Source organism: Pan paniscus, chromosome 9, assembly GCF_029289425.2.
Source record: "Pan paniscus chromosome 9, NHGRI_mPanPan1-v2.0_pri, whole genome shotgun sequence".
NCBI classification, from domain to species: Eukaryota; Metazoa; Chordata; class Mammalia; order Primates; family Hominidae; genus Pan; species Pan paniscus.
Genome location: NC_073258.2, coordinates 90,528,697 through 90,551,887, shown reverse-complemented (window position 1 = coordinate 90,551,887; position 23,191 = coordinate 90,528,697). Strand labels below are relative to the sequence as shown.

Here is a 23,191-nt window from a genome sequence, read left to right as displayed (position 1 = left end):
TAAATTCTATATATTAATGCCAACATGATGGAAACACCCAAAACTGAGGACAGTAATACCTTTGGAGAGAGGACTAAGTTTGAGAGTAGTTTGCATTGAGGAGTTTTGCTTTATTTGTAAATATTACATTTTAACATTAGAAATTTCAGAATCTATGATTATTTGTATTATTTGAGAAAGAAAAATTAATACAATGTAAAAATATAAAACAAGTGAGATGAATGGTGTCCCGATCATATAGTACCTCCTGTCCTTTGTTCTCGATTTTGAAAATTATAGAGACACAATGAAGCAATTTCAAGCCAGGTATGACATAAGTAGCAAAGCCTAATGAGTTTTTAAAATACATTAAAATACCAAATCTTAAAAAACTATGGCCAAGTATTGTGCCACACACCTGTTTTCCCAGCTACTTGGGAGGCTGACGGGGAAGGTTCAGTTGAGCTCAGGAGTTTGAAACTATCCTGGACAATACTACAAGATCTAATTTCAAAACAACAATAACAACAACAACAACAACAACAAAAAAAAAACAGAAAAAAACTATCAATAAAGAGAACGTTATTCTACATTTCAAGAAAATATATTTGGAGTATTTATTCTGGGTGGGCATATAATATACATATATATATATATACATATATATATTTCACCTTATTATGTGTTTTAAGTAGGTGTAATGATACTAATCAAAGTTAACTTTTTTTGACATTTACTCTGTGCAAGGCACAGGTCTGGGAGATTTGCAAATGTAACTTTTTTTGCCCTTACAGGAGCCTTTGAGATAGGGGCTCTTAGAAGTTATATTTAGATGTGAGAAAACTGAGGCCCAGAAAGTAAATAGCTTGGGTCACACAAATGGGAAGTTGCAGGGCCAGAAATGAATCCAGGCATCTGACGCCAAAGGTCAAGCTCTTAGCCACTACCCTAAGAGAAGGAGAAAAGAATAACCAAATGCACTGTGTAAACTAACTTTCAGAACAGTGTAGCTCAGAGGCACTGACAAAGAAAGAAAAGGAAGGTTGGGAGCTGTGGCTCAGACCCGTTATCCTAGCATTTTGGGAGAACAATGTGGATAGACAGCTTGAGCCCAGGAGTTTGAGACCAACCTGGGTAACATGGTCAAACGTCATCTCCACTAAAAATACAAAAATTAGCTGGACATCTAGCATTTGCCTGTAGTCCCAGCTACCAAGGAGGCTGAGGTTGGAGGATCACTTGAGCCTGGGAAATCAAGACTAGTGAGCCATGATCGCTCCATGCACTCCAACCTGGGCTGCGGAGTGAGACCCTGACTCAAAACAAACAAGCAGACAAACAAAAGAAGAAGAACGGAAACAGAAAAAACAAACAAACAAACAAAAAACAGAAAAAGAACAGAAACAAAAAAACACACAAAAAAAACAACAGAAAAAGAAAAAGAAAATGCCAACGTGACTCCATCAAGGTCTCATGTTCCGAGTGTTGACATGGCAAATTTACTAATACACTAAAGAAAATATTCTAAAAAATTCCCCCTTCATTCATTTAGTCCTTTTTTTTTTTGCAACCGTACCACAAATATTTATTTAATAAGACATAAGGAATCTAGGAGTGAATAAGCAAGATACTGTCTGTTCCTTGTTAAAGAATACAGTCTATTACTTGTAAAACAAATAATTACTTAATAATGACAGTGATGAGTGCCATGAAGACATGTCTTCCCTGAAAAAGTAACATTTCAAAAGAGGGTCTAAGGATAAGGATTAAACACATAAAGAGGTGTTGAAGAGCAATCTGAGTGTAGAGAACAGGAGTGCAATGACTGGGATGTTGCATATGGTCAAGATATAGATATATTAGTGGAGCTGGATTGTAGTGACAATGGACTCTTTCATTTTCATGAAAATCAATCTGAGATTTCCTTTAGTTTGGTCTTTTGCTTATTAAACGTATTTCCATTCTTCAAAGTCAGCCTCAAATGCCCATCCCCTTTCTCAAGCCTTTCCTGAAGTTTCTATTATTCTTTCCTCTGAACTCCCAGAGTGGTTTTATCCTACCCTTTCTAAAGTACCTGCATACATTATAATTCAAGATTGATTTAGCATATTATCTATACTGAGTGCGCCACCACGCCCGGCTAATTTTTGCATTTGTAATAGCTATGGGGTTTCACCATGTTGGCCAGGCTGGTTTCGAAATCCTGACCTGAAGTGATCCACCCGCTTCAGCCTCCCAAAGTGCTGCGATTACAGGCATGAGCCACTGCACCCCACAAATGATACTTTTTTTTCCACACCATTCTAAATTATAGAACTCTTTAGGTCCCTGAGTTAATCATTCAACAGATACTTACTAAATTCCTTCTGTATATAAAAAGAAATCTGCCAGATGAAGCTAATCAAAGAATGCTGCTTTTCTGAATTAGTACTCTATACTGCAAAGCAAAAAAAAAAAAAAAAAAAAAAAAAAAAAAAAAAAGTAAGAAAAGAAAGAAAAGAGAAAAGAAAACAAAAGGAAAGGAAAGAAGAAAAGAAAAACCTGCTCACCTAGGGCTCACCCAACTCTCAACTAGGGTTCACACACTGCTTCCTGTCAGAGGTTGCAGTAGATTCCATAACCACACGTTAATACATAGCCTTCCTTGTTAGTGCATAATTTATTAGCTAGACTGCTGCTCCTAGTTTAATCACATCTTTTCTTATGAGACCAACGATATTCACCTTCTATAGACGAGTCAGCATTAATATAAGCCACGCCACGCTCTTGAAGGAGTCTTGAATTCTCCTACAATAAAAAGGAAAACTATAAATATAAAGTTATAACCCACTCCCCCTCCCCCACAAAATGCACATCTACATTTAATATATGTAGATTTCTAATTGAGCTGACCCATATTAACGACAAATTTGACATAAGAAATTCTCATAAAAGAGCTGCTTTGAAAGAATTTCAATAAAGATTACTGGTAGGAAACAACAAGCAAAACTTGTTAAAAGCTAATATTTAAGATGAAATTGTCCATATACTTATGGTAAGTGGAAAAAGAGTTAATTTCTTAACCATACTGTAGTTTATCCTTCAAAAAATTGTCTTAGCAAACATGAATGACCTAAGAGACTTTTCAGTGAAAATCTTCCTATAAACATCTCATTATTTAAGCAGAGAATCTTGTCTGATTCATATGGAATGAAGGTGTTTTAAGTGTATGAAATTTCAAGTTAAATTTCATATTATGAAAAATAAGTGAACTTAAATCATCTCCTGACCATGAAGTCAGGCTCTCCTGTAGGATGGTACCATCTCCTGGTCAATATTGATAATTGCACACTTTAAAACAAAGCGTAGCAAAGTTTTTTTGAGATATCAGTGTGAATTCTGAGTCTCTAAAATACGTAATTTCCTAAGCATTCTGACTGTAAGATAAAAAATGAAAAAAATGCAACTGTAAGTGAAAAAAATAATTTGAAAGACACAAATTACACCGTCAAAATATTAGGTTCTTCCAGATAGTGGCAAAATTCTTTCTTATAAAACTTTGACTAAGTCTACAGGAGCACCATTTTTTTTCAAAGAAAATTAAAGTCCACAGGGTTTCACATAATATCTGGAGTATGAAAGGAGCCAATAAATATTTACAGCGTGACTGGAAATTAATGGAATAAACATTGACTTTACATATATTTACTTTATAGCTAATGTTTCTGTTATATAAAGCCAACAATACATGCAGGTAAAATTACTTTTCAAATGGCTTAGTAAATATTCTGTGGTGGAGATTTCTGCCTTACTTTTAGCATAATTTAACATAGAGCAGGTCATTATGAATTAAGAAAGATAAATGAAAAGTATACCTTATGGCCAGGCGTGGTGACGCACGCCTGTATTCCTAGCACTTTGGGAGGCCGAGGCAGGCATATCACTTAAGCTCAGGACTTTGAGGCCAGCCTGGCCAACACAGCAAAACCCTGTCTCTATTAAATATAAAAAAATTAGCCAGGTGTGGTGGCACATGCCTGTAATCCCAGCTACTCAGGAGCCGAGGGCAGGAGAATTGCTTGAACCCGGGATGCTGACGCTGCAGTGAGCAGAAGTCACGTCACTGTACTCCAGCCTGGGCAACAGAGCGAGACTCTGTATAGTTAGCTTTAGGAGATATTTTGGAAAGCGTAATAGAATCGTGATAGAAATCAAACATGATACAGGAAAATTTGGCTTCATGGTCAGGAAATAGAGACAATTTAACTTCATATTTTTCATAAATTTGAAATAGCTTAATTCCCTTTGAATCAGACAAGATTCTCCATTTAAATGACATGTTTATGGGAAGATATTCACTGAAAAGTCTGTTAGGTCGTTCATGTTTGCTAAGACAATATTTTGAAGAATAAACTACAATATGATTAAGAAACTAACTCCTTGTTTTGATGTTTGGTTTCTAGCATATCTACTTATTTACTCTCATACTCCCAGGAAATAAAGATCAATTATTTTTGACAATTGACATTAAGTGGCTCTAAAAGGTTCAAACAAAACTTAGTTCTTTAGCAACAGAGATTTTTATTGCTGATTTTTGAACAAGAATATGTTACTTCAGATTTTGGGGAAAAAACTTTGAATACTTTCTCATTATATTCACTTCTTATTTTTACATGCTTGGCAAATAAGTCCTGGCTACTTTATTTTATAAAAATTTATATTATAGCAAATTACCAACTAACCTCTGCCCACTCAGTAGAACCAAGAAGACCAAATTCTTCTGCATCCCAGCTTGCAAACAAAATTGTTCTCCTAGGTCTCCACCCTAAAATGTAAGTGTATATATAAATGATAGAAAAAAATTCATAATATACCCAGGACACTACCAAGCCCAGATTGGGAAAAAAAAAAAAAAAAAGTCATTGATGGTTTGGGAAGGGCAAATTGTGGTAAAAAATCTTTACTTACGTAACTTTCTTTGGTAAGATTTTAAAGTTGTCAATACAAAATAGCACAATTACATAGAAAAGGGGGGAAATGTGACAGTAAAAATCTTGCAAGATCATAAAACATTCTAATAGGTTTATAATGATTCGCTATGCACAGGAAGTCATTGGTGGTCTGCAACTGCCTAGAACAAAGAAAGAAATTTCTAAGTGCATTTGGTATTCTGAAAGCAGATATAACTGAAAGAAAATCCTTTAGAACTCTTTCCTGTTGTTCTGACATCAAATGAACAATTGTTCAATATCAGCTGGTCCGTATGATTTCAGTCCATTCTCTGCCAGAATTAATCAACAAGGGCTCAGTTAGCAACAGCAATGTTTGCTGTTGCTGAAAACCACATAATTCAATAGAGGGGTGATGTGTCTCGGAGGTTATAAACACTGACCTTGGAGTTAAGGCAAGATCTTGTTTCAAACCCTGGTTCTCTCACTAGCAGCATGACTGAGGGAAAGTTATTCAAACCTACTAAACTTCCATTTCTTCATCTGCATACAAGGAACAAGAGAGTAAAGATGAAGACACCACTTGATTGTGGGAGGATTGGATGGAATAATGTTTAGAAAGCACTGAGTAGATGCCCCCAAAATTGCGAGTAGTCATCATCTTAGTAAATATTCATGTGTGCTTAAGAATGTGTATAGTATAGCTGTTAACTCGAGTCTTTTGTTTTTGTCAATAGTATTATTCAAATTTCCTATTATTATTTATCAACATTCCACTTCTTTGGCATATTCTATAATTGTCACAGTGATCTTTTGTATAGTTACCACAGGAATTTCCTAGAAAAATCATGAAACATTTTTGTAATAAAATTAAACACTACCTACTTCATGAATTATGTAAATTTAGGTCTCCATTGTTTGTTTTCTTCAAATATAAGATAGCTGTGTAGAAAAAAGAACTGAGTGCCTTTACATTTTATTTTAAATAGAGACATCATGGTTTTGAGGACTGGTAGTCAGAAATTTCGGTTTGAGCCCTGATTCTCTTATTCTGCCACATGCTAGCTACATAATCCTGGGGAAATTACTTGATTCTCTAAACCTTGGTTAACTTATCTGTAACATGAGAAGATAAGTAAATATGTCTTCTCCCTAGTTGCTATGACTTCAAAGAAGATAGGACATATAAAAACAGTTTCTCAAAAAAAAAGTAAATACTATGCAAACAACATACATTATTGTTTTTATTGTTGATAAAAATATATAGATTACATTTTACAGCCCCAGACACCTTGTTTGCAGGGTCAATAAAGAGAATGAACTTCCTGCTCTCAATGTGTAATTATTATTTTAAAAAGCAAACATTTGAAACCACTATGAGATATCATCTCACACCAGTTAGAATGGCAATCATTAAAAAGTCAGGAAACAACAGGTGCTGGAGAGGATGTGGAGAAATAGGAACACTTTTACACTGTTGGTGGCACTGTAAACTAGTTCAACCATTGTGGAAGTCAGTGTGGCGATTCCTCAGGGATCTAGAACTAGAAATACCATTTGACCCAGCCATCCCATTACTGGGTATATACCCAAATGACTATAAATCATGCTGCTATAAAGACACATGCACACGTATGTTTATTGCGGCATTATTCACAATAGCAAAGACTTGGAACCAACCCAAATGTCCAACAATGATAGACTGGATTAAGAAAATGTGGCACATATACACCATGGAATACTATGCAGCCATAAAAAATGATGAGTTCATGTCCTTTGTAGGGACATGGATGAAATTGGAAACCATCATTCTCAGTAAACTATCGCAAGAACAAAAAACCAAACACCGCATATTCTCACTCATAGGTGGGAATTGAACAATGAGATCACATGGACACAGGAAGGGGAATATCACACTCTGGGGACTGTGGTGGGGAGGGGGGAGGGGGGAGGGATAGCATTGGGAGATATACCTAATGCTAGATGACGAGTTAGTGGGTGCAGCGCACCAGCATGGCACATGTATACATATGTAACTAACCTGCACAATGTGCACATGTACCTTAAAACTTAAAGTATAATTAAAAAAAAAAAAAAAAGCAAACATTTGAACTAAATTTTACTTTGGCTTTCATATGAAGATTCTAAAATAGCTAAAGTGGTGATGTTACGAGTGTAAACCTAATTTTTGTGAGAGCACACCAGGGCTCAGGATGTGAGAACACAGATTCCAAACTTTTGACAGAATCCCATTAGACCTAAGACCAGTATTTCTCCGAATAGAGCATCTATCTCCTTAATTACTCTGCACATGTAATCTGAGGTCTGGGGTCAGAAGAGATGGAGGAACGTCGCTTACAGTCTCTGACTAGGAAGCTTTGGCTTATAATCTAATTTCAGTGTGTTTTCTCTAGTGATGTAATAACCCATCTTCATCTTCTTAGTTGCCAAGAACAACCATTAACAGTATAATTCCTTTATTTCAGATTATCACTTAATACATAAATATCAATAATATATGTGTTATATAAATAAATGCAAAAATAAATAAACAATATAATTAACCAACCAACATTAAAAATTGTATTGGTATTTTTACCAAACACATGTAATGGTTGAGGTAGTATTTTTATACTCCCTTTAAAGAAGACTAAACTGAGACTCAGATAGGTTGGTTTTTTTGCTGTTTGTTTGTATTACCTTCCTTTTTCAGTGTTCCAAAGCTCCTTACAATTTCATGAACAACAGCTGCTCCACTCTGAGGGTCAATACCACCAAACACCCATGAGTCCCTGTGACCTCCCAGAATGACATATCTGTCTAGAAAGCATAGATACAAGATTATTTGTCATTTCAGGTCAATAAAAGAGAACATTGCAAACAACTCAGTAGCATCTAAATACAAAGCACTCATGACTCAAAAAAAAAAAAAAGGCTAGGTTCCCCAAGATTTGTGAAAATATGTTATTTCTGATTTTAATATGTATTTCTTCTATCTGAGAAAGCATACATGCTATAAAGCAAATATATATTGAAATGTATTACTATAATTATAAGTACTACATTAAGTAATTAAAGTTTAACGTTATCCTTATTCACATTTTTTTGTGTGAATAAGAGAATACTCCTCTCTTACCTAACTTACCACTTTCGAATATATCCAAAGTAAGAGAACATAGTGGCCACATAGGAAGTTCTCCAATTCCTATTCTTTCTATTCAGTTTTTAAGGTACAGCTCAAATATTTTCTCCCTCTATTCAGTTTTTAAGGTACAGCTCAAATATTTTCTCCCTCTATGCAGTTTTTAAGGTACAGCTCAAGTATTTTCTATAGAAGAGGGAATTTCTTTGCCTACCCAGCTATCAGGAGTGATAAAGCATTGATCACCCTTAAGCATATGGCTCCCTTCACAAACTGTCAGCTCTTTGCCTCGGATCTGTGTCTTCTTTTATCTCCCCATTTCCAATGCTTATCACGGAGCTGGCACAAAATAGGTACTCAGTATTATTCAATAGTAGCCACTTATATATTGTTTAGTACTCTTTAGAATATGCAAACAACAAGGATATCAATATTCTTGATCTAAAATAAATCATTAGCTGCTTGTAAGAAACATGCAATTAATATGTTTAATATGCATTTAATAGTATCTGTTTTGGTAAGAAATACAGAACCAAATAGTTCATAAGAAACTGAGCCTTCACGAACTAAGACTATGCATAAAATGTATTAATCAGTAGATCATCTGAACTTCTATGGAAATCATATGTCCATATATTTTATCAGTGGCTTTAGTGGTAGAAAATAAAACTATGCAAAAGATTCATTAATACAAGATTATCTTAATTTTCTAAGAGTGTGATATTTTATATAGATGTTCATAGTTATCATGAAGATATTTCTCTGTGCAAAAATATGGTAAAAAAAAAATTCAGAAAACTCAGAAGAAAACAAATCTTTCCCTACCCTGCTTCCCTTCATCCTTTAATTGAGGCCTGCACAATTGATCATTCACCTTGGTCATTTGCCCAGCCTAGCACCAAATGTTCACTTTTCTTCACCACCTGTACCACAATACAAAATTATTTCATATTTATTTCTTTTGTTTTTAGGTGAGTTCCACTGATTTTCTTCGTTTGTTTGTTTGTTTGTTTGCTTTGATTCACTTTGCACTCCCAGAGCTTGGTAGTATCCAGCACATAACAGCTACTTGATCAATATTTGCTAAGCAAACGATTCCTTTACCTGGTTCCACTGCTCCTCTGAGAGTACCTATCACATTGTAAATTCTCGTCACTTCATTGGTAGAGTGGATGTGCATCTTGACTTTTCTAATGCAAAAATAAAAGACATTCTTTGAAAAAAAACAAAACAAAACTGGTTAACAGATTAACACTGTAAGGGTTAAGGGAATTTTCCCCTCTGCCTTTGAAGGTTCAAGTCTGGTAAAACAAACTGAAAATTGATTAACAGGAGAAAAGGCATACAAACTTACTAACACACCAGTGTATACAGGAGCCAAACAAAATGTGAGACTCAAAGGCCAAATGGCTGAAGTTTAACTAGCACCCTCTTCATAGAGGAGGGGGAAGTGGGGGAGTGCAGGTGGTTTTGAGGGGTGGTAAATGGTTTTCAAGAGAGTTAAATGGGCCCAAAGAGCAGGCAATAGTTTATAAATAATTCTCTTTGGAACTTGAATGGAGCTAGAGAACAGTCAACAGCTTGTGACAAAGCCTGTGCAGATAAAGTAATATGCCTCAGTCTTCCTTCCCACTATATGAGTTCAATCTTCCCTGGTTAATAAAATTTCAGGGAGGGGAAGGAAAGTCATTGTCTTCCTTCTGCAGGAGCTTCAGATAAGGGAACTTCAGAGAGAAACTTACACTCTGCTCTTGTGGGGTGAAGTAAGAGGTCAGAATTATTGATTCTGAAGCTGCGTCTAAGGACTTTTATCCTTTAGTTCAAAGTGCTCAGCATGCCAAAACACCATACTTTGGGTTATTCATTTTCTGAGTTCCAACAACACTCATAACTTTTAAATCTTCAATCTTGTTTAAAGATTTCTAATTGTTCACAGGCAAAAATTACACTGGTTCTAACTTGCAGTTTTGTTTCCTGCTGGTATTACATAAATTTTACTTTTTCTGTCATCCTCTATAGTATTTTTTTCTTTAAGGCTCCCCCTTAAAAGAGTTAAAATTAAAATAGTCTCTTAACTGTGTAGAAATGTTTCCAGTAAAGCCAGGTCCAACATTGTAGGGCACTTTGAGACTTCCTCTCCAGCTGCTATCTGGTGGTGCTGAGCCACCCATTTTTCTGTTGGACACAAAAAAAATTATTAGCCACAAAAAAACCTTGAAGTAACACATTAAAATGTTAATGGATTCACTTTATTGAGCATCTGCTCATAATATCTTTAATGAGTGCAAAGTGCTTTGAATATAATGCGTCATTTAAACCTTACCACAATTCTGAGGAATTGCTACCTCCACTTCACAGATGGGGCACAGGAGGCTTAGATAACATGCCCAAAGTCATGCAACTAGTAAATGGTATAATTAAGATTCAAATTATTGATAAGAATTTGATCTGCCTTACCAGTATCTAGTAGTAAATCTAAAAGTGCTTTCCAGAGCATGTGCTGAAGAAAGAGCTTGACGTCTAACTCTCTGAAATTTTCCATTCTTATTTGTCTCACTGGTATATAGTTATTTTTTACAAAGTACTTTCATACACACCTACTAAGAAGACAGGAGGATCAAAAGAAAGGATTTCATTTCAGAAGCCCCTAAAAGCTTCACGCTATTTTTTAAAATTCAGAAATAAAGATTCAGGCAGACCACCCAGTATATGCCATGGTCCCTGGTTATCTTTCAGCAGGTGATTGAGAAAGAAAACATGGTAATGTTTATGAAATGGTGGGGTTCTTGTAGTTTCACTTCAACATATCTGCCTTTACTGTATTAAGATGATGGATTAACTTATTCTTGATATGGGCATGTAAAACAATATACTTTTACTAAACAGCTACAGAGAGACAAATGTGTTTCCAGACAAACTTAAGAGACTGAGTGTTCAAACTGAATAATCTCGACCTTAATTGTAACTATATTTTTATGAAAATCCAGCTGTAAGGCAAAAACAGACTTCTTTGGGCCTACCACAGGCATTTTGTTCCTGTTAAATGAATATTCCAAATCTTAAACCCAGCTCCACTTAAATAATGGCCTGGAAAAATAAATGTCATTATCTGATATTATACTGAGATGTTTAGTTATGAAATCAAAAGTGGAGAATTTCAGTCTGTCCTGTAAGGCTTTCTCTGTGGTCACGCACCCTCATGCACTCCAGGCTGTGCGGTGGAGCATGCTCTGTCGTGTCCTGTTTTCTTCTGTGCCTGTACACGGGTGCTTGTTCCCTGTCTACCTGTTTGAGGAAATATGAATAGCTCAACTTAACCTAGAATCTACTGCACATGCAATAAGGAAACAGTCAGTAAGATCACTTTCTCATGGAAAATTCATTAGAATTAACATCTCGTTTTAAAATGCTCTATCAAAGTGTAAATAATTCCTCTATTTTTTCCCTTTTTCACTAAGGAGTTTGCATATTAAACAGAATTTCAAGTAATGTGTTATAAAATTTATTTAAACTATTTACAATAAAATGCCATGTATAAAGCATCAAGCAACATGAAGAGGCATTTTACATTGGTAGAAAGCATAATACATAGTCAAAACAGCAGAGTATTAAATAAACAGAAAATTTGCAAAAGGCAAGTAAAGAATATACATATACTTAATTATACATAAAATATTGATACAGGAGGTAGAAAGAAATTTAGTAAGCAGATAATGGGGGCAACAGAGTCCTCAGCAGAGCTTCCCTTCTAACAAAAAGCAGCCCAAGAATTTTTTTTTTTTTTTCTAACAAAAAACAGCCTGAAAAATCGAGCTGCAAACATAGATTAGCAAGCTCAAAGTGCGGGGGAATGCTGGCAGCTGTGCCAATAGAAAAGGGCTACCTGGAGCCGGGCGCGGTGGCTCACGCCTGTAATCCCAGCACTTTGGGAGGGCGAGGCAAGCGGATCACCTGAGGTCGGGAGTTCGAGATCAGCCCGACCAACATGGAGAAACCCCGTCTCTACTAAAAAAAAAAAAAACGCAAAAAATGAGCCGGGCATGGTGGCACATGCCTGTAATCCCACCTATTTGGGAGGCTGAGGCAGGAGAATCACTTGAACCTGGGAGGTAGAGATTGCGGTGAGGCGAGATCACGTCATTGCACTCCAGCCTGGGCAAAAAGAGCAAAACTCAGTCTGAAAAAAAAAGCAAAAGAAAAAAAAAGGCTACCTGGGGGCCAGGCATGTACACATGGAGGGTCCATCTTCCCTGTTTTTGTTATCACATGCACAGTAACAGAGAAATGAGCAATATGGCGCAGCTCAGGCAGAGAACTCACCTGAATAATAAAAGATTAGGGTGGGGCCACCAGAATTCACACCCTATGCAAATGACACACCTGGTCTTACCAGTTTGTCCATGACTTATATAAATCAGACACTACCTCTTCACCAGCTCATCTATAAAACCCTCTGCATTTTGCAGTGGACCAGCAACACACTTTTTCCAGGACCTCTCTCTGCAGCAGAGAACTATGCTAATATACTATAAACTAATAACATCAGTTGCTTTGGGGGTGTAAATGGATGAGAGGAAAACTTTACTATAAATCCCTTCAAACTTTGAACTTTGTAAATGTATTTCCTTTTCAGAATAAAAATTAATAGTCCATATTTCCATAAAACAATACAATATAAAGCCACGATTGTAGTGTCCCCACAAGGACAGGTAAACAAATGACTAGAAGAAGGTAAACAAATGACTATTATATATATATATAATAATAGTTATATATAAGAATCTAATATACCAATGAAAAAAATAATGCACATACATGGAGAAGTTTCAGTTGAAAAATGTTACTGAGGTATAAATCTCTTTAGGTCATTTTCTCACTTTATAAATAATAAATAAATTCCACAAATATTTAAAAGTTGAATATTAAAATTTCAAACCATAAAAATATTAGGAAGTACAAATAAATGTTGGAAAATGTCTCTGAACATATTTGGTAGATGGTAGGTGTACAGTAATTAATGTATAGACAGTATTGAGTTTATAATTCTGTATCTTGTAGCATATTAATTTTGATTTGACCATTTGGAGAAGATTTGTTGTCTACTATGTTTAAGGCACTGTGTTTTATTCACTAAAAAATATAAATATTTACAAGACTCAGTCTTTCCACCAAAGAGTTTATAAATCACTCGGAAGAAAATACATATAAAACCAATCATAATATAAAACAGAATATGACAGACCAAAGGTAAAGTTCTAAAAAATTTGGACAAAAGAAAGCTTGAATCAGCTTGTGAGATCAGGAATTACTTTCTAAAGAAGGTTTCACTTGATCTGGATTTTAAAGATGAATAAGGGCCGGGCATGGAAAAATGAGGGCGAAGAGCCTTCCAGGCACAGAGGCAGGCAAGTATAGAGCAAGTGTAAGGCATGATGATTATTCTGGTTGGGATATAAAATGACTAAGATTCCTTGAGAAAGAAATTGAAAAATAGTGTAACTCAAGTGCACATGGAGCATTTTTCATAATAAATCATGTCTGTAAAACGAGTCTGGATAAATTTAAAAGGTTGAAATTATACAATCATTTTATTACTCATATACTTCTTTTACTAATCCAACCACAATAAAAGGAATTTAGCAATCAATAACAAAAGTAAATTTAGGAAATTCACAAATATATGGAAATTAAACAACTAACTCCTAAATAACCAACTGGTCAAAGAAGAACTTGCAAATACAATTTAAAAATGCTTTGAGATGAATGAAAATGAAGACACAACATACCAATATTTATGAGATGCAGCAAAAGCAGTGCTTAAAGGAAAATACATAGCTGTAAACACCTATATAGAAAGAATCTCAAATCATTAAGCTAAGCTTTCACCTTAAGAAACTGGACAAAGAAAACTAAACTAAACTCATAAAGCATAAGAAAGGAAATTAAAAAGATTGAAAGAGAAATAATAAAATAAATAGAGAAAATCAGTGAAACCAAGGGTGATTCTTTAGAAAGATCAACAAAATTAGCAAACCATTAGTTAAACTGACCAAGTTTAAAAAGTAATTACTAAAATCAAGAATACAAGATAGGACGTTACTACTGACTTTACCTAATTCCTACTTCTACCACAGTGCCTGAAATATAAAAGTCATTCTATAAATGTTTCTTGAGTGAGTGGGCTGTGAGAAGCCATTAAAGGTCTCCCAAGCAGAGGCATAAGAATGAGACAACACCATAATCAATAGAGGTGGCTACTAAATGCTTGCGTCGTTGAGTAGAGAGTAAGTAGTGTTTACCAAAGTGTCTTTTGCATCAGACATGAATTTGGGCCCTGGCTCTCTCACTTACTCTCTGAACATTGGTTAAAATGAGTATCACAATACTAACTCATATTGTTGTTTTATAGGTTAATTGAGGAGATGTATGTAAAGCATTTAGCACAACAGTAATTGCTAAAGCATAATTAGCACTCCATGCAGGATACATGCTATTACTGTTACTGTTGGCACTATAGTTACTGTCCTAGAAGTTACTGTACAAGGCAAATTAAAACCACATAATCACACTGTGTTCAGTATACATGTAAAGAAAAATAGGAAACAATATATATGTTGTCCCCTTTCTCTCACACTCAAGTCAACATTGAAGTTTTTACCATCACTCACATTTCATCAACTTTTTATTTAAGTTCTCAGCATTCTTGGGCCATTATATGACTTTATATCTCTCCTCATTTACTCACACATTTATTAATAAACTTTTATTTAATGATATATTCCATTTGTAAAACACTGTCTTTTCTAATTAGTGCACAATGCTAAACTGCTTAACCACTTGAGAGAACCTGAGAATTGAGTATCTTGGCATAATCCCAAGGTACCTGTGCCAAGAGAGTAAATTTTCACAGTGAAATTCATAAACAAACCATATGTTCTTTTAAACAATTTTTTAAAACTAAATTCCACTTATATGGACTGTTTCATTATGGCTTAGAAAGTATGGGTGGATAAATAGAAAGTGTCTGTTTTTAATTATGAAATTTTGAATGTAGAACGCACTTTTCCATGAAAGTTATGTTATTAATGGTGATTGTATTTGTAAAATGGCTTACAGAGGCTGACACAGTAATGTCAGATGAATTGTGTTTGTTATTTTTCAATCAATCAGATAATTCCATTACACTATCAGAGCACAGCTGATATTGACTTAGTAAACCAGACCAAATCGTAGACGTCTAAATAAATCTCACATCTAATTCCATGACATTACGCATCCCTCTTTTCTAATTACAAAGATAATACAGGTTCATGTTTTAAATTTTTTTTTTTTTTTTTTTTTTGAGACGGAGTCTCACTCTGTCGCCCAGGCTGGAGTGCAGTGGCGCGATCTCGGCTCACTGCAACCTCTGCCTCCCGGGTTCAAGAAATTATCCTGCCTCAGCCTCCCACGTAGCTGGGACTACAGGCATGCACCACCATGCCCCGCTAATTTTTGTATTTTTAGTACAGACGGGGTTTCACTCACCATGTTGGCCAGGATGGTCTCCATCTCTTGACCTCATGATCTGCTCACCTCGGCCTCCCAAAGTGCTGGGATTACAAGCGTGAGCCACCGCGCCCAGCCCCATATTTTAATTTCTTATATAACTGAGATAATACTATATATATGTAGTTTTGAAATTTGCTTTTCTTCACTTAATAGTATATCATAAGCATTTTTCTATATTATTAATTATTCTGGTACAACATATAATATCTTTTAATCACTTCATTTACTATCATAGTCATTAATGTATTATTTGAGTACATATAAATTGTTGAAGATTTGTGTTGTCTACAGTTTTCCACTATTACAAGTAATGCTAAAATCACTTTTATCTTTTAAATATCATGAATACTTAGTCTTTATTTATACATATTTTTAGGCAAATGCATAGTCTATGGTGCTATTAAAAGTTGTGCCTGGTCCTGAATCTTAGCCAATGCAGTAAATCTTATAGCCCCAAGGAAGAAAGACCAGGGTACTTTCTTAATCTGCCCTTGAACAGATGTGTCCTACTCCCCAGATGTCAGCCTCCTCACCTCTAAAAATGAGTGCCTTGCCCTTGGTCAAAAAGTGCTTCCTCATAGATACTGGAATAAAATGATTAAGAAAGGCTTGAACTTAAAGAAGAAAAGGGACTACCTGGCCAGACGCTTTGGTCTCTATCAATTTCACTTTTTAGAAAAGCCAGTGTTCTCTCACCTCTAAAGAATAATGGTGGCTGGGCACGGTGACTCATGCCTGTAATCCCAGCACTTTGGGAGGCCAAGGCAGGCGGATCACCTGAGGTCAGGAGTTCGAGACCAGCCTGATCAGCATGGTGAAACCCCATCTCTACTAAAAATACAAAAATCAGCCAGGCATAGTGGTGGGCACCTGTAATGCCAGCTACTCAGGAGGCTGAGGCAGGAGAATCACTTGAACCCGGGAGGCGGGGTTTGCAGTGAGCCGAGATTACACCATTGCACTCCAGCCTGGGCAACAGAGTGAGACTCTGTCTCAAAAAAAAAAAAAAAAAAAAAGGACATGGCAATGGGAGAAAGCAGCACAGGGAAGAGGAAACAGTTCCAATGCCAGGTTAAGCAGAACAAATCTGGGAAAGTTTCAATAATGGAAGCAGAAAGTTTCAATAATGAAAGCAGAAGGGGAAGAAGAATAGAGATAAAAACAAAATGGAAGTTGCTCTCAGTGTGTTATTCTGGGTCCTCCCAGACGTAGACAGTAAGAGGAATACATGAGTAAGAGATTTACTAGGGAAAAGCATGTGTGGAAAATGAGGAGAGAGCTAGGAAACCCTGAGAAAGTCCTTAGACTGCAAGGTAGGTCTAATATTGAATAAAGGAAAAAGGGAGGAGGAAAAGAAAGAGGAGTGTTGGGTGCAGGATCTATTTAAGCCAGGCTATCAGGGAGTCCCTGGGGCCAAAGTTTTGCATCAGAGGAGTCCAGTGCCTTGCAGAAACAGGCCTGTAGTAGTATCCTTGCCACACTGAGTCATTGCCCGAGAACACCTACAGGAAGCATAGTCTTGACACAAATATAGTGGGGTTTCAAAGCACAGTGTCTGGAGCAATTGATCAATTAGGCTCCGTGCAGTTAAATATCTGAAAGGCTCATTTTCATGGCTGTCATACACTAGACACTCATGTATATACTAAATTCCAGAACAGAACCACTCTTCTATTTTATAGTGATAAAACTACAAGCAGCACCCATGTTGGAAAATTTAAGTACTAAAAAATTGAGATAAAAGCCTAACATTTGAAAACTGTCATTAATGAAAATTACCCAAATAGCCATCCATTGTTTCTTACAAACTTACTCTAGGAGCTTCTGTGCATCATAGTATCCAATTGGATGAACAGGAATACTTGGAAGACCAACAGCCTCTGCAATTCCATGCCTATAAGCGTATTCTGAAAAAAAAAAAATTGCCATATTTCCAGTAAAAGCTCAGTTTCATTCAAACGGTTCTCTATAAATCACATTAAATAAATTCTAATTTCACATTTGCTAGAATTGTTAAAGTAAAACAGATTAACAATTCAAATGTTAGCGAGAATGTGGAGCAACTGAAATCCTCATACATTGCTTGTGAGAATCTAGTCTAAAATTATACAATCACTTAAGGTAACTCTTTTGAAAAGCAATGTCAAGCAGAAATGTGCACTATGGCACAGCAATTCCACTCCTGGGTACTCTAGAAAGATGAGCACATGCCCACAAGAAGACGTGTACAAAATTGTTCATAACAGCCACATTTATATTAGCCAAATATTAGACAAAGTCCAGGTTTCTAACAACAGAAGAATGAATAAAATCCATAGTATAATCCCACAATGGAATGCTACTCAATCATTGAAAGAAAAAAACTAATACATACAATATGATGGAAAATCTCAAATTACTACATTGAAATAAGCAAGGCTTTAAAAAAAAATCTACTGTTTGATTCTACTTACGAGAAGTTCAGACCCAGGCAAGTGAATACACTATGCTAGATATTAGAAAGTGATTGCTTCTAGGGGACACAGAGAAAATTGACCAGAAAGGGGTATAAAAGAACTTTCCAGAGTGATGGAAATGCCCTTACATTCTATTTTAAGTGACATAAACACATGCGATTTGCAAAATTTATTGAACTGAAATCTTGAGATCTATGTATTTTATTGCATGTAAGCTCTACCTCAAAATAAGCACACACATCCTATCATTTCTTCAGATTTAAGAAAAATTAGAGCTGTTTTTCCATTTTTTTTCTCTTTTTAAAACAATCTAATAAGAAACTTAGGTAACTTCAAATCCTTGTTTTTATGGGTAAAATGACATAATGACATGTTGTGTGGGATTTGTTTTCAAATTCTCTAGAATAATAGCAAAAAAAATTGGAGTGATAAACAAATAAAAAAAGATTGACAACATGTTGACAACTGTCTCTACTTTCGTATATGTTAGAATTATGCCATAATAAAAAGTAAAATTAGAAGGAAAATAAAAATGTATAGGGCACAAAAAATAATTCAATAAACATTAGCCCCATAGAAATAACATAATTTTCCCCCTAAAATACCATCATTCAAATTTGAAGAAAATCAACAGAAACATTCCAGTTAATCTCATTTTATTTTCATTATTTTGACTTTGCATAACTAATAAAGCTTAGGCTAAGCTGCATTTTTTAAAACTTGGAAATACAAAGGTGGAGCAAATAAAGTTCAGGTAGATTTATATAATTTTACTATAGGGTAATATGTATCATTTTTTAAAAAAGAAAAAAATTTCTGACAATGTATTATGTTCTAAGAAGATTTACAAAGCCAAAAAAAAAATACATAATCTTTACAGGAGTCTACAATTTAAGAGTAAAACCAGATGAAGACATAAATGTCATAGATAACTTGGCAAAGTATTTTATACAAGTTTTAAAAATTTAGTTAGCTTTAAACCACACAAACTTAATGATCACAGATTTTTGTAAACATCATCAAATAGTTGAGCACATTCAAAATAAATTAGCTCCCTTTGTTAATGTTTTACAGGGGAGCCTGTCAGCATAAGACTAGTATGTGGACTCTGTGAGCCAGACTGCCTGAATTTGAATCCAACTGCTCATTCAGAGGAGGGGTGATCTTAGGCTGACTTCTAGTCTCACTTTCCTCCCTGTCAAATAAGAGATAATAACACCCCCTAGCTTTAGGGTTGTTAATGCAAGTAAAATGCTGGCATTTAGTCAAACACTCTTTGAAAGTTATCTCTGTTATCTTACAGAAATGAAGCAATATGCATTTCCTGGGCTCTATATCCTAAATGGGCCATTTAAAAAGTTTATGGAACTTCTGCTCTCCTGTCCCTTACCCACACTGTGAAATCTGTAAATCTGGGGGGAATTTATTCAACAGCAAAACCTGATCTGACCTGAACTCATTTGAAAGCAAAATTTGACTTAAGTAGACATAAGTCTGTTTATATTCCTTATTCCCCGCCCCCCACTTACTATTTAGCGTAAGTATTCATACACTCTGCAGCAAAAATATTTATATGCTTTTTCCCCATATTCTGTCCCAGCCCCCTATGTCACTGTTATGCAAGTTATGGTATATGTGTAACACCATAATGTTTTTTAAATAGCTGAAAAGTCTGAATTTGAAAGCCCACCAGGCCCAAGTTTCAAAATAAGGGGGTAAGAGGCCTGAAACAATCACTTTAGAGTTCAAAATTCTTTCATTCTTAAATGCAAAGAGAATAAAAAAAGACATGCTTAGTCCATTGTGCCAAAGGAAATTCTTTAATAAAGTCTCTTTTAAATGTTAAGTTTCCTGTGATATTCAAAGATTGATCACTCACCATTTGCTGGGTAACCTGGTGTGAGAGGGTCTCCTGCACCATTCAGATTTAGGATATTTCCACGCTGGACACCACCTCCAGGAAGATTCCAACCGTCTGGATAGGACTTCACCCCAGGAGCAAAGTAGTCAGCAGGGTCTGAGTAGAGAATGACTCCTTTGGCCCCTGCCAGCTGGGCATTTTTAACCTAGAAAACACAGTGTCTTTCTTTCCTTATTTTAAATTGGTTGTTCCAGATTCGGTAATATCAATTTTCAATATTACACTTAAATGAGTACTAGAACTTTATCTTCAACCTTTTGTCATTAGGCCTACAACAAAGGACATCTCAGAGAGAATTTCCCTTTTCTTTTTGCTACTATAAGCTCTAAAAATCCTCAGAACATCAGATTTGGAAATGTTCTTATTTGTGGTAGTGAGTATTTGCTATTTCCTTCCACTAGCTTAGAAGTATAATAAGCAAGTAGGCCCCACAGGCCAAATTCCTATTTGTTCTACAGTCTAAAGGGAATTTTTTAAAATTTAATTTCCCACTAAAGAGAAAAATATATTTATTAACAAATCAAATGACAGTAATTTTTAAATTGGCTATGTGTAAATTGTTTTCACTCATTATTTATAACAATTCATACTACAATTTAATTTAGTAAACATTTTGGTAGAAAATATTTAAAACAAAGATACTGAAAGTTAATAATAAACCCAGTGCATGCTTCTTTGTAGGCCACAGCCATAACCTGTAAGCACAGAAAAATTTGTTCTGTTCACTCTAAACATCTACACTGGCCAAATTCCAATGTTCGAATTTAACCCTGGGATATAACCTAGTAAATGTGTCCTCTCTGTAAGGTGGGCACGTCACAGAATACAAGAAAATAATGGTATTCATAAAGTTTTAAGAAAATGATTCTACACATGTAAAACCCACTATAACTTTTTATATTGGGGGAGAGAAAAAAAAAGAGATAATTTTTACCTTACCTTATTTCCTCTGAAAACTTTCCCATATCTGGCAATTACAATTTTCCCAGAGCAATTGATTTTCATGTCCCGTTCCAATTTAAAGAAGTCTTCAGTTCGTGCATAGTTAACATACACTAGATCACCCTGTTGAGATCAGGAATGACTTAATATGAGTCAGATATAAAACAAGGAGGTTTTTCTGCATGGGGACTGTTGGACATTTTTGAAAGAGGGAAGAGGTCAGAGCACACAGGAGGGTCAGAAATGCATGAGCTCCAAAGAAGAGATTCAAGGGAAAAATGAATTTAAATTGAGAATGGAATTAGTTGGGCTAGAAGCACATGAATAAAGTAATATTTGTTTGTATTTGTCCCATATTTAGTGGCTATGAAGCTGAAGCTACAGAAGCATCCCCCCACAGAAAAGCATATACATATACACATTGCTGCACGCAACTGGAAGGGGTCCAGATACCCTAGGCTAAGAAGCCCTTCATGAGACCTTTTCTCTCTTCAGTGTGTGTTCACAGGGAGTAGCTTAATGGTTCTTAACAACTACCAAGTAAAGAAAAATGCACAGGTAACATCACTACTTTACAGGTCTGATTTCAATCATTAATGTGATTATGTGCAAATCATATAACATATTTGAGTCTCAATATTCTCATTGGCTCAATGATCTGCTAGATTAAATCAGTGATCTTCCAACCTTTTTTGCTCACCTATTCCCTAAATTAATTTTGACAATGTACCCCTTCATCTAAAATTTAAAAATTTTTATCATACCTTTAAGTAGCTGCAAAGCATGCAATATCTAGCTTACTATAAATATTAACATTTTTAGAAGAAATTGTATACAATTTTTATATTGATCCAAAGCAATTTAAATACTGTATTTATTTACTATTCAACATCATCAATTTTAAAAATTACATGAACATGCTCTTCTTTACAGTCAAAATTTTGTCATCTCTTTTTTTTTTTCTTGAACTTGTATATTGTCCATCTTCCCCCACAGAATTTTACTCTAAAGTAAAATGTATTTGTGCTGGGCACCAGATGAGCTGTCCAGATTCATGGTCAACGAAGGACTTTTTGCTCCAGCTGCAGGGAAGGCTCTCTGCAGACAATCTTCATCTGTCAGCCCCTTCAAGGATTGCCTCAGCTGTAGACAGCCCCCTTTCTCAAGGTCATGTCCCTTCCTAGAATGCTACACATTCAGTGACTGATTGATGTGAGGGTACAGAGACCTGGACATCTCAGCCTAACGTAGGAAAATTCTGAGAAACTATTCCAGACCTCCTTATAGGCTTAACCAAGGCTATCCTTCGGCTCGCATTGCAGGGTGACTTCTCCCTCTGCCCAATCCAGCTCTGCTTTTCACAGATGTTGATCCCAAGACAACACTCCACAATTATCAACTAGCATTCTAAATTTCAGTTCAGAATCTATTACCTTAAATATGGGTATGCTTGAAACTCTTTTATTAATCACTGTCAAATTTCCTTGAATCAGTATATCTATAGAAGTCAATTTTTTTTAAAAAAATTATTTTTGTGACAGATTGTGTTAAGAAACAGCTTCAAGAGTAAGTTATAATTATAGGCCAGGCATGGTGGCTCATGCCTGTAATCCCAGCACTTTGGGAGGCTGGAGTGCGTGGATCACTTGAGGTTGGGAGTTCAAGACCAGCCTGGCCAACATAGTGAAAACCCATCTCTACTAAAAACACAAAAATCAGCTGGGCGTGGTGGCACCTGCCTGTAATCCCAGCTACTTGGGGGCTGAGGCACGAGAATTGCTTGAACACGGGAGGTGGAGGTTGCAGTGAGCCAAGATCATACCACTGCACTCCAGCCTGGGCGACAGAGTAAGACTTGGTCTCAAAAAAAAAAAAAAGATAGATTAAGTTATAATTATAATTACTAGCAGTATCAAATTAAGTCTAACAACATCATTGCAATTCTTATAAATAATGTATAATGATAAAATTTGATGAGAAATATATCTTTTAATGCAATGAGTGGGACAGTGAAGTGTTATCTTAACACATTTGTTCAGTGGGTGAACAAATTATTGCTAGAATGAGACAGGGATCAGTAACAACAGTTCAATCTACATTTCTTGTTTTTACAGTAAGTTCTGAGAAAACTTGGATAGGAACGAAAGATTTGTTATGGAATTGTCACTAACTTATTTAAACTTCTTTCAAGTTATAATCTGAAAATCACAAATTAGTCTATCATACAAGTGTCTTTCAATGATATTAGCTGGAAACTCAATTGGGTTTACCT

General features: G+C 35.5%; 1 protein-coding gene and 1 long non-coding RNA gene across 11 annotated transcripts in view; one reads left to right on the top strand and one right to left on the bottom strand.

Annotated features, from left to right (window-relative positions):
• LOC129393397 (uncharacterized) overlaps positions 1-23,191 on the top strand; it is a 130,092-nt gene that overhangs the window by 46,169 nt on the left and 60,732 nt on the right. The window lies entirely within an intron of this gene.
• The window catches only part of LOC100994186 (glutamate carboxypeptidase 2), a 65,467-nt gene that overhangs the window by 19,824 nt on the left and 22,452 nt on the right, over positions 1-23,191 (bottom strand). For 9 of the 10 annotated variants that reach the window (XM_055094732.2, XM_055094734.2, XM_055094739.2 and 6 more), the window contains 8 exons: positions 20,917-21,042; positions 19,936-20,122; positions 17,414-17,507; positions 10,126-10,224; positions 9,154-9,239; positions 7,608-7,727; positions 4,701-4,783; positions 2,703-2,766 (listed from right to left, as the gene is read on the bottom strand). In XM_055094732.2, the coding sequence (XP_054950707.2) occupies positions 2,703-2,766; positions 4,701-4,783; positions 7,608-7,727; positions 9,154-9,239; positions 10,126-10,224; positions 17,414-17,507; positions 19,936-20,122; positions 20,917-21,042 (859 nt within the window). Of the gene's footprint in view, positions 1-2,702; positions 2,767-4,700; positions 4,784-7,607; positions 7,728-9,153; positions 9,240-10,125; positions 10,225-11,244; positions 11,332-17,413; positions 17,508-19,935; positions 20,123-20,916; positions 21,043-23,191 lie in introns of those variants that run through there. The other variant, XM_063608228.1, reaches the window with a different exon arrangement.